The following is a 15,891-nucleotide window of genomic DNA, read 5'->3' on the forward strand; positions in this document are numbered from 1 at the left end:
GAGCCTCCGCGTACCTCTTGTCCACCCTCACCATCTCCCCCACCAGCCTCTCCCTCTCTCTCGGCTCTCTCCTTTCCCTGTGGGCCCGGATGGAGATCAACTTTCTCCTAACCACCGCCTTCAGCGCCTCCCAGACCGTCCCCACTTGGACCTCACCATTGTCATTGGCCTCCAGGTACCTCTCAATACAACCTCGGACCCGCCCGCCCACCTCCTCGTCCGCCAGCAACCCCACCTCTAATTGCCAAAGCGGGCGTTGGTCTCGCCCAATGCGGGGCGTGATCAGAAATGGTTATCGGCGAGTACTCCGTATTCTCCACTCTCGTAATCAGCGCCCTACTCATAACAAAAAAATAAATCCGGGAATAGGCCTTGTGCACATGGGAGAAGAATGAAAATTCCCTGGCCCTCGGTCTCGCAAACCTCCATGGATCAACCCCCCCCCCCATCTGGTCCATCAACCCCCTCAGCACCTTAGCCGCCGCTGGCCTCCTACCCATCCTGGATCTGGATCGATCCAGTGCCGGGTCCAGCACCGTGTTGAAATCTCCCCCCATTATCAGGCCCCCGTCTCCAAGTCTGGAATCCGGCCCAACATGCGCCGCATGAAACCCGCATCGTCCCAATTCGGGGCGTATACATTGACCAGCACCACCCGCTCCCCCTGCAGCCTGCCACTTACCATCACATACCTCCCACCACTGTCTGCCACAACGTTCGACGCCTCGAACGACCCCCTCTTTCCCACCAGGATCGCCACCTCCTGATATTTTTGCATCCAGCCCCGAAAGAAACACCTGGCCGACCCATCCCTTCCGCAATCTAACCTGCTCCGCCACCTTCAGGTGCATCTCCTGAAGCATGACCACATCCGCTTTCAGCCCCTCCAGGTGCGCAAACACGCGGGCCCGTTTGACCGGCCAATTCAGTCCCCTTACATTCCAGGTTATCAGCCGGATCAGGGAGCTACCTACCCCACTCCCACGCCGACTAGCCATTACCCTTCCTCAGCCCGCCACGTGCCCTCGCACGGCCTGTTCCCCACGGCGGCAGATCCCCATCCCGACCTCCGCTACCTGCTCCAGCTCCCTCTTGGCTGTTACAGCAGCAACCCGGTACTCCCCGCCCCACCCCCAGCTAGGATCCCCCCTAGCTGCATTGCTCCCTCCATTGCACTCCCGCAAGTCAGCTGACCCCGGCCACTCCTTCGACCCCTCTCAGCGTGGGGCTTCCCCTCCTCCCCATTGCCCACCAGCAGGTTCTCCTCCACCCCCTTCCGCTCTCAGCGCGGAAAAAAGCCCGTGCTTCCCAGCTCCGGCCCCGCCCCCTTCAGCCCTCAGCGCGGGAAGAAGCCCGCGCTTTCCACCTACCCGACCCCGCCTCCTCTGACGCCGCTCCCTTTACCGGCCCGGTCCCCTTCCTGCCATCGGCCCCCCACATTGCAGGTCCGCCCCCCTCCCTGAGCCCATCTGACAGACCCAAGCAAAAACAGTGCCCCACCCACCCGAAAAGCAACAAAGAACCAACAATAAACAGAGAACCCCCCCCCCCCCCCCCCCCCCCAACCAATCAAAATGTAACACAGCTACACGCAAGCCCCTGTACCCAACCCTCAGTTTCAGTCCAATTTTTCGGCCTGTACGAAGGCCCACGCCTCCTCCGGGGACTCAAAGTAAAAGTGTCGTCCCTTGTAGGTGACCCACAGACAGGCTGGCTGCAGCATGCCGAACTTAACTCCCTTCCTGTGTGGCACCGCCTTCGTCCGGTTGTACCCGGCCCTCTTCTTTGCCACCGCCGCACTCCAGTTCTGGTAGATCCGTACCTCCGCGTTCTTCCACCTGCTGCTCCGCTCCTTCTTGGCCCACCTGAGCACACACTCCCGGTCAGTAAACCGGTGGAACCGCACCAGCACTGCCCGCGGCGGCTCATTAGGCTTGTTGCCTTCTTGCCAGTACTCTGTGGGCCCCCTCCAGCTCCAGGGGCCCCTGGAAGGGCCCAGCTCCCACCAGCGAATTTAGCATGGTGACCACATAGGCCCCCAAGTCCGGCCCCTCCGGGTGGCCCAGGATCCGCAGATTTTTCCGCCTTGAACGGTTCTCCACCTCCTCGAACCGCTCCTTCCATTTTTTATGGTGCACCTTCACCGCGAGGCCTAAGATCTTGTCCTCGTTTTCGGAGACCTTTTGTCGGACCTCTCGGATCGCCATCCCCTCGGCCGTCTTGAGTTTCCAGCAGCTTACTAATTGAAGCCATCATCGGCTCCAGCAGCTCCGTTTTAAGCTCACTGAAGCAGCGCTGAAGAGCCTCCTGCTGCTCCTGTGCCCACTGCATTCATGCCGCCTGGTCTCCACCCGCCACCATCTTGTGCTTCTTCCCTTGCTTCTGCTTTGGCTTTGCTACCACTTTTGTACTCGCCCCACTCCTGGTCCAGGCCATACACCGCTGGGGAAATGTTGCTGACTCCTTCCCACACCAGGAGACGCCGAAAAAGTTCCGTTGGGGGCCCTAAAAAGAGCCCAAAAGTCCGTTCCTAGCGGGAGCTGCTGAACGTGCGACTTAGCTCCGCATAGCCGCAACCGGAAGTCTGCCTGGATGTGATTACACAACCATTTTACCTTTGAGAGGAGGTTAGTTTCCTACCAGTGGGCATTGTAATTAAGCAGCCCCCACTCCTCGAATAATATTTCTGCAATAACTGAAGAGTAGTTATCTACTATCGACTACATTAAATTATTTCATTGCAGTCACTGTTACTTGAACAAATACAATAGCCATTTTGTGCCCTGTAAAGTCCCATAAACAGTGCTCCAAAGGGTACTTGGTGAAACAAAATTGTGAACTTTTTCTAAGAAATATGTGGAGCTAGTGGACTTGGTCAGTATGATCAAGACGATCTGATCAGATGCCTCTACCAACTCTTTCCATTTGCCAAAGTTCCTCTAATGCCTTGCCCTGTCCTAGTTTCTCTCCTTCCTCTCCTCGTGCAATCTCTGCACTCATCTTTTCTATGAACACCTTGTGTTCCCTGGAACTTAATTCCCACTTAACTGTCCAACCCCCACCCCTGTCCTGATGTAAGCTGATATTAATCTCTCTTCAGGTGTTGTCCATCTTTCCTTAAATCTGCCATCATTATCCTGCTTCTCAAAAGTCTAGACCGTTACTCCACTTTCCTTGCCATCTTTTCTTCTCATGTTTTTGAACGTGTTTCCGCCTCCCAAATCCATGCCCACTATTCTCTAAACACCATGTTTGAATCCTACCAATCTGGTTTCTGCCCTTGCCACAATACTGAAACAGTTCATAGCAAAGACACATGACATCTATGTGAAAGACACATGACATCTATGTGACTGACATGGTTGACCATACCATTCTCTTCACTATCATCCAGTTGGGTGGAACTGTTATCACTTGGTTCTATTATATAATCTGATCCATGGTATTACTTGCAATTGATTTTCTTTTTGCTTCCACACTGCTTTCTCTTGGTACCTCACCAAGATCCATCCGTGGCCATCTCCTATTGTGTACATGCTGCCCATTAGTCGACATCATTCAAAGCACAACATTAACTTGTACACATATAGGGTGGCACAGTGGTTAGCACTGCTGTCTCACGGCGCTGAGGACCTGTGTCACTGTCCGTGTGGAGTTTGCACATTGTCCCCAAGTCTGTGTGGGTCTCACCCTCAACCCAAAAAGGTGTGCAGGGTAGGTGGATTGGCCACACTAAATTGCCCCTTAATTAGAGGATACTCTAAATTGATTTTTTTTTTAAACGTGTACACATGTGATGACACCCAGCCCTACCTCACCACTACCTCTCTTAATTCCTCCACCCTTTTTTTTTAAACAAACAATTTTATTGAGGTATTTTAGGCATATAGAAAAAGTGACATTGTACAGGCACAAATTACTAATTAAACATAGTGCAAACCACGGGTCTGTTCACGCACGGACCTGCCTCAATATCCCCCCTTACGCTACTCTACCCTTCCCCCCCCCCCCCCCCCCCCCCCCCCCCCCCACTTACTCCTCTGCGAAGAAGTCAATAAATGGCTGCCACCTTCGGGCGAACCCTAGTAGCGAACCTCTCAAGGCGAACTTGACTTTCTCAAGGCCAAGAAAGCTCGCCATGTCCGATAGCCATACCTCAGCCCTCGGGGGCTTTGAGACCCTCCATGCTAACAGTATTCGTCGCTGGGCTACCAAGGAAGCAAAGGCCAGAATGTTGGCCTCTCTCTTTTCCTGGATTCCCGGGTCCTCCAAAACCCCAAAGATTGCCATCTCCGGGCTCATTCGCATCCCAGTTTTCAATACCCGGGACATGACATCTGCGAATCCCTGCCAATACCCCCTGAGTTTATGGCACAACCAGAACATGTGTACATAGTTAGCTGGCCCTCCGGCGCATCTAGCACACTTGTCCTCCAGCCCGAAGAATCTGCTCATCCGGGCCACCGTCATGTGGGCCCGGTGCACGACCTTAAACAGGATCAAGCTGAGCCTGGTGCATGTTGTGGTCGTGTTTCCCTCTCCTCTCTCTTCCCCCCCCCCCCCCCCCCCCCCCGGAAGCTCCTCCTCCCACGCTCCTCCTCCCACTTAAGCTTCAGATCCTCGGTCTGTGCATCCTCGGCTCCCATTAGTTCCTTGTAGACGCCTGAAACTCTACCCTCTCCCCTAGAAACTACCCTGTCCTGCCTCCCCTTTGGTGAGAGATGTGGGAAGGACGGCACCAGTCTGCGTACAAAATCCCTCACCTGCAAGTATCTAAAGTCATTCACTCTCACCAGCCCAAACTTCTCCAGCGCCCTCATGCTCTGAAAGCTCTCTTCCAGGAACAGATCCCCCATCCTCACAATCCCCGCCCTCCTCCACAGTCGATACCCCCCCATCCATGCTCCCCGGGGCAGATCGGTGGTTGCCGCAGATTGGGATCCACACCGATGCTCTTACCTCCCCTACATGCCTCCTCCACTGGCCCCAGATCCGAAGAGCCGCCACCACTATCGGGCTGGTGGAGTACCGTGCCAGCGGCAGAGGCGCCGTGACCAGGGCTGCTAAGCTAGTGCCCCTGCACGAAGCAGCCTCCATCCGCTCCCAAACCGACCCCGCACCCACCATCCATTTCCTTATCATCGTTATGTTGGCTGCCCAGTAATAGTTGCTGACGTTCGGCAACGCCAGCCCCCCTTCTCCTCTGCTCCTTTCAAGCATCACCCTCTTCACCCGTGGGGACTTCCCTGCCCATACAAATCCCAGAATAATTTTATTCAGCCTCTTAAAGAAGGACTGCGGTATAAAGATGGGGAGACACTGAAAAACAAACAAGAACTGCGGGAGAATCGTCGTCTTAATGTTAGCATGTACTAGATGCTGTGGCAAGAGTTCAGCTCCTTTTTCACCAACACACCTTTAATGGTTCAACCTCACTGCACAGAACTCTACAGATCATCACAAGCTCCAGAGTCCACCTGAAGCCCCATTACATATCAGTGTCAATCATTGAACACTTAACATAAATGAGACAACTAATTGCAATGTCTCTTAACCCATTACTTAACAGTCTGCACCCTCCCTGCCAATGACAGCGGGAGCACATCCCACCTCCGGACCTCCTCCCTCACTCGTTCCACCAGTCGGGACAGGTTGAGCTTATGCAACCTGCCCCAGTCCCGTGCCACCTGAATGCCCAAATATTGGAAACTCTTCCCCCACTAGACTGAACGGCAACCCCTTCAGCCTACTCTCCTGCCCCCTCGCCTGAATTACAAACAACTCGCTCTTAGCCATGTTCAGTTTGTTCAGAACCGGCCAAATTCCCTCGGTTGCCATAATACCGCCCATCCCCACCATTGGGTCCAATACATATAACAGCAGATCATCTGCGTATAACGAGACTCTATGTTCCACTCCCTGCCCCGGACCAGCCCTTTCCAGCCCCCAGAAGCTCTCAGTGCAATTGCCAATGACTCTATGGCCAGTGCAAACAGCAGTGGGGAGAGAGGGCAGCCCTGTCTTGTCCCACGGTGCAGTCTAAAGTAGTCCGATGTCGTCCTGTTCGTCCTTACACTCGCCTCCGCGGCCTGATACTATAGCCTAACTCAGTCGATGAACCCTGCCCCGAACCGTCCTAGTATCTCCCACAGATAATCCCACTCGACCCGGTCAAAGGCCTTTTCAGCATCCATGGCTACCACTATCTCTACCTCCCTTCTCTCCGGGGGCATCACAATCACATTGAGCAGCCTTCTTATGTTGGCCACCAGCTGCCTCCCCTCTACAAACCCGGTTTGCTCCTCCACAATTACATCTGGTACACAGTCCTCAATTCTGGTCGGCAAAATCTTGGCCATTAACTTAGCGTCTACATTGACCAAGGAGATCGGCCTGCGTGACCCACAGGTCTCCGGGTCCTTATCCCGTTTCAGAATGAGCGAGATGGTGGCCTGTGACATCGCCGGGGGTAAACTCCCTCTGTCTCTTGTCTCGGTAAAGACCCTGACCAGCACGGCCCCACTATCCCGGCAAATTTTTTTGTAAAACTCCACCGGATACCTGTCCGGCCCCGGGGCTTTACCCGACTGCATGACCTTCAGGCCCCCCAATACCTCTTCGATCCTGACCAGGGCCCCCAGTCCACCCACCAACCCCCTCCCCACTCTTCAGAAGATCAGTCCGTCCAGGAATCGCCTCATCTCTTCTCTCTCTCCCCCCCCCCCCCCCGGTGGTTCCGAAGTGTATAGCTTCCTCTAAAAGACCCTAAAGACCTTGTTCAGCCCTGCTGGATCACCCACTAGATTACCTTCCCCATCCACTACCCTCCGTATTTCCCTGGCCGCTTCCCTCTTCCTCAGTTGCTGCGCAAGCATTCTACTGGCCTTCTCCCCGTGCTCATAAATCGCGCCGCTTACCTATCTAAGCTGCTCTACAGCCTTGCCTGTCGTCAGCACCCCAAATTCGGCCTGCAGCCTCTGTCGATTCCTGAGTAACTCTGGAATCGGGGATTCTGTGTAACTCCTGTCCGTCCGTAGAATTTCCTTAATCAGTCGGTCTGTCTCTGCCCGATCTGTCCTGTCCCTGTACGCCCGGATTGAAATCAGCTCCCCTCTCACCACTGCCTTCAGTGCCTCCCAGAGCACCGCTGCCGAGACTTCTCCAGTATCGTTCACCTGCAGGTAATTCTGCATGCATTTCCTCAGCCTCTCACACCGCCTCGTCCGCGAGTAGTCCAACTTCCAGTCTCCACGGTGGGCGCTGAAGGCTGTCCTTACAAAACTGCAGGTCTACCCAGTGCGGAGCATGGTCCGATATGCCAATTGCCGAATATTCTGCCCCCACCATTCCGGCCAGCAGGTCCCTACTCACCACAAAGTAGTCAATTCGGGAATACACCTTGTGGACGTGGGAATAACACGAGAACCCCGTCACCGTCGGCTGGCTAAATCTCCATGGATCTGCTCCCCCATTTGCTCCATGTACCCTCTCAGTTCCTTTGCCATCGCTGACATTCTGCCCGTTCTGGAGCTTGACTGGTCCAGGACTGTATTAATGTCCCCACCCATGATCAATTTACGCGAGTCCAAGTCTGGGATCTTCCCTAGCATCCTCCTAATAAAATCCACATCATCCCAATTAGGGGCATACACACTGACCAGGACTACTGTCACCCGTTCGAGCTTACCCCTCACCATAACGAACCTGCCACCCCCATCCACGATTGTGACCTCCGCCTCAAATTGTACACTTTTATTAATCAGGATCACAACCCCCCTCGTCTTAGAATCAAGTCCCGAATGAAAGACCTGACTGACCCAGCCCTTCCTTAACCTAACCTGGTCTGCCACTTTCAGGTGCGTCTCCTGCAACGTGACTATGTCCGCCTTTAGAACCTGCCGATGTGCAAACACACACACCCTCTTCACTGGTCCGTTTAACCCTCTAACATTCCAGGTGATCAGTCTGGTTGGGGGCACTTCGTTACTCTTCCCCCCCCCCCCCCCGAACACCTCGGCTCCCATTGACTAGCTGCACTCAGCTAGCCTGGGGCTCCCAGCCTGTCTCCCACCCATTGTTCCCAGTAACTCCTCCACACCACTTCCCCAGATCAGCCCTACTTAAGCAAACACTGTATCCAAGTCCTAAACAACCCCCACAATAGCACAATTCAGGTTAAACAAGAAAAAAAAGATAAGAAATAACAGGCACCGTTCAGTCCTACCCATACAGACACAGAAAAAAAAAAGATTGAACAAAGTTCCCCTGAAGCATCCATTTTAACCCAACCCTTTTAACTGTTTTCTTTATTAATTCCCCCCAGCCAAACTCCAACTAAGCAAAGAGCCCAAACAGGAAACATTCAGGAAAACCACGCAAAAACAAGAAAAAAAAAGATACATCCCAAACCGGGGGAGACGCCACATATACTTAAAAGCTCTAACATGAGTCCAAACGCCCTCGGCTCAGGGCCAGCCCTTGCTTCTTAACTAAGTCCATCGCCTCTTCGGGTTCCTCGAAATAGTGGTGCCGACCCTTCTATGTAACCCACAGTCGCGCCGCAAAAAGTAGCCCAAATTTTACCTTGTTTTTATACAGTATCTTCTTCACCTGCCTGTAGCCTCCCCTGGCCACCTCCGCGCTCAAATCTTGGTACACACGCAGGGTGGTCTTTGCCCATTGCAGCACCTGTTCCTTGTCCAGGTACCTGTGAAAGCGTACCACCATCGCTCGTGGGGGGACCCCCTTGTGCGGCTGCCTCACCTGCACTCTGTGTGCCCTGTCCACCGCTGGCAGGCACGGGAACACCTAGTTCCCCAGCAACTTCTGAAACATACCGTCCACATATACGGCAGCGTGTAGCCCCTCTGCCCCCTCCGGGAGGCCCACGATTCTCACGTTCTGCCGACAAGATCTGCTGTCCAGGTCCTCCAGCCTTTCCAGAAGAACTTTTTGCTGGTCCCTCAGTCTCCGAATCTCCACATCTGCCACCGTTTTAAAGTCAGCCGGCTCCTCCACTGACTTCTCCGACTGCTGGAGCTTCTCAGCCTGATCATCCAGCCTTTTTTCCATCCGATCAATCGACTTCTGAAGCGGCTCCAAGTTGTCACGCTTCAAAGCCAAAAGCCCTGCTGCATAGTCTGCAGCAGCTGCTGCTCCATTGTGGGCTGGGCTGTTGGCTCCTTGCTCTGAACACCAGCCATGCTAGTCTCTCTCACAGCCTCCATTGTGCCCTTACTTGACCACTTCTGCTGTTTACGGTCCCTCCGGCTTCTTGGGTCCATACAATTCTGTATGGGTCCTGTGCCTGAGTAATATTGCTTTCCAGTTCCGCACTCAAAAGCACAAAAAAGTCAGGGGGAAAGGTCCAAAAGTCCGACCGAAACGGGAGCCACCAAATGTGCGACCTACTCCCTCATAGCCGCCACCGGAAGTCCCTAATTCCTCCAACCGTGCTAAATTAACAAACTGTTTATCTGACATCTGATACTAGAAGTCATTGCTTTTAGTCTCCACCTCAAACTCATTTCCTGGGCTACTGATTCCATCAATCTCCATAGCAACAGCTTGGGGGTTAAAATTGGGGGTAAAAACTTCACAAATTTAGTGTTTTATTTGACCGTGGGATGTCTTTTTTGAACATGTTCATTTCATCACTAACACTACCCTTTTACTCTTCTCTGTAACATTGACCAACTTTGTCCCTCTCTCCGTTTAATAGCTGAAGCCCCCATTTGTGGCTTTGTTACTTCCAGACTGATAATTGCAATGCACTCTGGCTGCTTCCCATATTCAACCCTCTTTAAACCTTAGGTTATTTAAAATTGCTGTCATGTTTTGGATTGCACCAAGTCCTGTTCATCTATCATCTCTGAGCTCTTAACTTTGATTGGTTCCCCATCAGACAGCATCCTGATTGTAAAAATTCTTGTCCTTGTTTTTAATTCTCTCTACAGCCTCACCGTTCCCTATATCTGTATATGTCCTCTAGCCCTGCAACCCGTGAGATATCATTATAGAATTTACAGTGCAGAAGGAGGCCATTCAGCCCATTGAGTCTGCACCTGCTCTTGGAAAGAGCACCCTACCCAACTACAAAGCCCACAGGGCATTAAGGCTCTCCCTCTGTCACAGGACACGGCTAGGGAGATAGTCACAGTGCACAGGCCAGTGAACATCGTCACCATGTGGTAGAGAGCTAGTCTGGTCAAGCCAGTAGAAGGTTATCAGTTAGGCTAATAGTGTCAACCCACAGCAGATTATGTACAGCAATCAGCAGGTTCAATAAAACAGTGTTGGACCATCCTGTGTCGGAAGCCTGTTTCTCGTTTTACTACATCCAGTTGCAGTCTATGTTAGACCAACACAGATAACACATCACCCACAACTCCGTAACCCCACCCACCACTAAGGGCAATTTTGGACACTAACGGTAATTTAGCGTGGCCAATCCACCTAACACTGCATATCTTTGGACTGTGGGGGGAAACCGGAGCACCCGGAAGAAACCCATATGTGTTCCTCTTAATTCTGGCACCTTAATTTTAAATCCTCCACCACAGTAGCCTTGGCCCTAAGTTCTAGAAACACCACTACCTCTCTACCTTTTTTCTCATTTGAGACATCCCCTCAAATCTCCCTCTTTGGCTAAGCATTTGGTCATCTGACTTAATATCTCGTTATGTGGCTTGGTGTCCTTTTGGTTAATAAAGCTTGTGTGTGACATTTCATTATGTTAAGGGCGCTAGATCAGTTATTTTTAATTCCCTGATTGTGAACATCGTCAGCATGGTCGGTATTTGTTATTTTTGAAAGTGGTGGTGGGGAAACCGCCAGTTGCAGTTCTGTGGTGAGCAGTTTGCCTAGCAATTAGCTATCAGTTGTACCAATTTCTGATGGCAGTTAAGTCAACTACATTGTTGTAGTCACATCTGGGCCAGACAGTTTTAAGAACGGCAAGTTTCCTTTCCTAAAGAGCCAATTGAGCCAATCCTTTCCTATTGAGCCAATCTGTAGCTATTGCATACTTACCATTGCTGCTGCTACTAGTATTTTTAAATTCCAGCTCCTATTAGACTAAGTATTTAAATTACCAGCTGCCATTGAATGATTTGAATGTGTCTCGGGATTATTTGTCCCAGCGTCTGGATTAGGGATCCAGTAATACAACCACTATGCTACTGTTCTTGCTCACAATATTTGGATTGTTATCGTGCCATTTACTATTCAAATTAGCACTCGGGTAAATGAGGCAGTACTGAAACCTACTTTTAAAAGGAAGAATTGGAAAAGATCAAAGCAATAAAGGGCGATTTTTTAACTTTAAAATTGGGCAGGCTTAGGGTTGGTTAAAGTTAGAAAAATCTATCTCCTGACCCAATGCACCTTTAACCTGTCCATTTCAGTTTTAACAGAGATCTGATCCGAGGAGTCAGATTGCAACTTTAAATATGATAACAAAGCTGAGAGTCCCTGTGGTGTGGCATGGTGGCACAGTTGTTAGCATGGCTGCCTCACAGTGCTAGGGATCCGGTTCCAATTCCTGCCTTGGATCATTGTCTGTGTGGAGCTTGTTGGTTCTCCCTGTGTTTGCATGGGTTTCCTCCAGGTGCTCCAGTTTCCTCCCAAAGTCCAAAGTGTGCTGGTTCGATGCATTGGCCAAGCTAAATTGTCCCTTGATGTGTAGGTTAGGCTGTGCGGTTACGGGATTTGATGCGGGGGGGGGGGTGTATAAATCGGTAGCTCATTCAAAAGTGTTGGTGCAGACTCAATGGACCGAATGGCCTCTTTCTGCACTGTAGAGATTCGATCTTTCTCTAGTACCCGTGGAATTGGAATCAGAATAGGGCTGTAAATGTTAACTGCCATTTTTTTCTTTGCAGCCTGCTGGTCTGCGGGCATTCCCCAGACGGGGAAATAAGTCAGCCAGAAAATAGCATTGTATTGTGACTTTCAAAGAATTGCAATTAAACATGGAGGATTTCACTTGCAATGAAACAAATGCAATTACAGAGCTGGTGGTTCCTCCTATACTTCTGTAAAGCAAATAATAATGGAAGAAATCTATTCAGCATATTCATCACACTTCAAGTAACCAGTGAATAAAATGCTTGCTGAATATTACTTGACTAAAAATAGCCTTGTATTTGAGCAGGAAGATAATTACTGCAACGGTTTGCAATTGGATGCATTTCTGACTTAATTAAGATGCATTTAATTGAATGGAGACTGGGGAGGATGGTACTGTTTGTGTAAGCCATGGTGGCTGGGGTTTGTCACTGGCGGTGTGTGTTGGTTATTTTGTTTTGTTCTTGTTGCAACCTGATTTTCAAAATAAAAAGATGCATTTAATTGCATAATCTGCAATTTCCTCAACTCACAAACCAAACCTTTAAGATTCAGAGAATAACCCAGAGGTTACAGGACGCAGCTTTTAAGAATGCATTTCTACATAGCTGAACATTAAAGAAATGTAGGGTATTGATCAGTATTGAAGCTATAGATCCATCTTGCAGTGTCATCATTTTGATGAAGGAACCTCTATTACTCTAACTGTCAATTTTTTGCTGTTTAAATGGAAGAAACCCATTTTTGGTATAAAAATATTTCTACCCCCTCTGAAAAGCACCTTATACTTCTACCTTAGCAGATGGATATGAATATCATATTGAGACAATCTTGCAGGACTAAGAACTTGTGACATAAATCAAAGTGGAAAACATGCAATTGAATATCATTCAAGAACACTGTTGAAGCAAGGTGTTGTATTTGACAGTTTCAGTGCTTAGTTTTTAATCACTACCATTTTTTTCCAGTGCCCCAGTGAAAGCTTATCTTTTTTTGTCATGTTTTTGTAGCTCATTACAGATTGTAACTAACCTTGTTAGCCAACTCCTAATGTGTATTGTGGGGACCTGTTCACAGGTATTGCCCTCTCTGCAAAATTGATGCCAATGAAGTGGTGCTAGCTGGTGAGAAACTGAAAGAGAGCAAAAAGAAAGCTAAGATGGCTTCTGCTAACTCTGCCTGCCAGAGAGACTGGGGTAAGGTGAGTAAATTTCAAACAGTTGTGGTGAGGCCAGAAGGTTGAAACAACTATATTTTGACTGTTTGTCGCAGTTTTAAAGAAGGTAGAAATGAAACGGGGATAATCCATTCTCAGTATATTTGTCCAACCAAGTCTAATGTAATGAGATTTTGGTGCGGAATACATTTTTCTAGGAAGTGGTGTTCTTAAAACCCTGAAATTGGCACCGCTGCACTCCAATTTAGCCTCCATAGTAAAATTAAAAAACTATAGGAGACATTATAATGGCTATTTAATGTTGGTACACATTGCCTGCATATTAAGTACAACCCTGGCCATGTTAATCTTACCTTGGATCTAATCATCTTGTTTTGTGTAATGTCTATATGGCTTCGCTGTACACCCAGCAAATCTGCTGTCAGAACGTTCTTATGCTAATTTTCAGCCCTTTTTATGTATTCAGAAGGGTAGAAAGCTATGAACTGCATTAATCTTTTAATGGTTTATTCCAGGGTATGGCTTGTGTAGGTCGCACAAAAGAATGCACAATTGTCCCCTCCAACCATTATGGACCTATTCCTGGTGTTCCTGTGGGTACTCAGTGGAAATTCAGGGTCCAGGTATGTTTGCTTTCTATTTGCAGTTTTGGTTAGATGAAATAGGCTGGGAATACAGTATTAAAGCATATTTTAGTCAATTTGTTTGACACTAACAGCTCTACTTGCATCCTTTCATTCACAGAAGAAAAAAAAGTCAGCTATGTGTTTCTCTTACTGAGCAGCAGCTGTTTATACTCCTGTGGAAAGATAGATAATTAATTGTTGTGTTATTAGATCTTGGTAGGTGATGTGTTTTCTTTTTTAGCGTTTGTGGGGGGGGGGGGGGGGGTAAATTATAAGGCTTCTATCAGGAGATTTCACAATATGGTATTTTTTGGTTCCCGAATGCCTCCTTGATCCATGTTGATCTGGAATCAGTTAACTAGAAGTCAATCTGATATGGGGAAATTAGTTTGATTTTAAGACCCGCGTTACTATTCAGCAACCTCTGTGGACGTCTCCGAATGTAGCCACGGTGCGAGAATGGGATTGGTGTTTGGTTCTGACCCCTGCATGCCTCTTTCCAGTAATCATAACGCCTACCATTACAAACTATGATTAGCACCCTTTGTACATTGACCTCAATGTGGCCATAATGGTAAAGGTACCTGAACTGACTTGTTTGGTCTAAAATTGACTTCAGTGGCTACCCAAGTTCTTAAGAAAATTGGTAATATATTACTCAGTAGTACTACAGCTAAGTGTATCACCCATGAGCCCATCTTTATTGAATTTGTATTATACTGTTTGTTACTTGGTGCATACTGCAAGATATTTTGACATGTACAACCATATCTCTATCCTTTGTGCATGCAAAGCATGGACTGGCAGTCATGTGCACTTTAAAATGGTAGTGTTGCGCCCAGTAACATCGTGGCCTGCCCTCCTGCGTGAGGTCGGCTACATTAAATTGTGTAATTGCAGGCAAGGAAATTGGTTACGCTTATTTTGTCCCAGTGTCTGCTCTGCTATGGACATTTTGTGACTGACCATTTCACTTGATTTTTCTATTTGCAGGTGAGTGAGTCAGGGGTTCACAGGCCTCATGTTGCAGGAATTCATGGTCGAAGTAATGATGGAGCATATTCCCTTGTGCTTGCAGGCGGCTATGAAGATGATGTGGTGAGTATCATATAATAAGATCTGAATATTTTCGACTTGTGCATGTGCCTTTAAGATACTATAAATTTGGCAAAATAGGCACCTGGAATCGTAGGGTAATGGCATACAGCCATTTGGCCCATCGGGGCTCTGCTGGCTCTTTGAAACAGCAATCCGATTAGTCTCACTCCCTTGCTACTTCCCCATATCACTGCACGTTCTTCCTCTTCAAGTGTTATCCATTCCCGCTTGAAAGTTATTGTAAATTCACTCTCAATAATTCTTAACTGGCCTAATAAGGGGCGGCACGGTGACACAGTGGTTAGCACTGCTGCATCACAGCACCAGGGACCTGGGTTCAATAAGGGGTGGCATGGTGACACAGTGGTTAGCACTGCTGCATCACAGCACCAGGGACCCGGGTTCAGTTCTGGCCACGGGTGACTGTGTGGAATTTACACATTTGTCCCGTGTCTGCGTGGGTTTCTTCCAGGCACTCTGGTTTCCTCCCACAAGTCCCAAAAGAAGTGCTTATTAGGTGAATTGGACATTCTGAATTCTCCCTCCGTGTGCTCGAACAGGCGGCGGAGTGTGGTGACTAGGGGATTTTTACAGTAACTTCATTTCAGTGTTAATGTAAGCCTACTTGTGACACTAATAAAGATCATTATTATTATTTGGGTTAACTGGTCTGGTCTTTAGTTAACAGGTTTTATCCCTTTCCCTTTTTTCAGCAGAGGTAATATTAGCAACCACCCAGGCCTCTGTCTATCCAAGGACGATAAGAGTCCCAAAACTTCCATATTCTCCACCATTATTTCTCTCCGTTATCTATGATGCAACCCATCTTGACTGGTTAACTTTTCTACTTTTGAGACCTACTAACCTTTTAAGTTTTTTTTCTCTTTTATAGTTATCTAGCCGAATTCTCTACCCATTCCTTTACTGTGATATTTTCGGCATTCTCAGATGCAGAATTTGCATTCAGTCTTGATGAGCAACATGCAATCATGTGACTAGACCATGACCACCTCTTTTGGTAGCTGGTGGAACTTTCTGTCTTAAAGCTATAATTCTGTTAGATCAGGTTTGTTTAACCATAAACGGTTGCAGTCTTCCTGTCTAACCAAGCTTATGGGAGTTTTCAAAAAAACAAAGTAAAAC

General features: G+C 48.8%; 1 protein-coding gene across 1 annotated transcript in view; it reads left to right on the forward strand.

Annotated features, from left to right (window-relative positions):
* The window catches only part of uhrf1 (ubiquitin-like with PHD and ring finger domains 1), a 74,336-nt gene that overhangs the window by 42,476 nt on the left and 15,969 nt on the right, over positions 1–15,891 (forward strand). Inside the window, exons 7-9 of the mRNA XM_038776827.1 lie at positions 12,925–13,048; positions 13,540–13,647; positions 14,644–14,748. Coding sequence (XP_038632755.1) covers positions 12,925–13,048; positions 13,540–13,647; positions 14,644–14,748 — 337 coding nt within the window. The remainder of the gene's footprint in view (positions 1–12,924; positions 13,049–13,539; positions 13,648–14,643; positions 14,749–15,891) is intronic.

This window comes from Scyliorhinus canicula, chromosome 18 (genome assembly GCF_902713615.1).
Source record: "Scyliorhinus canicula chromosome 18, sScyCan1.1, whole genome shotgun sequence".
Lineage (NCBI taxonomy): Eukaryota > Metazoa > Chordata > Chondrichthyes > Carcharhiniformes > Scyliorhinidae > Scyliorhinus > Scyliorhinus canicula.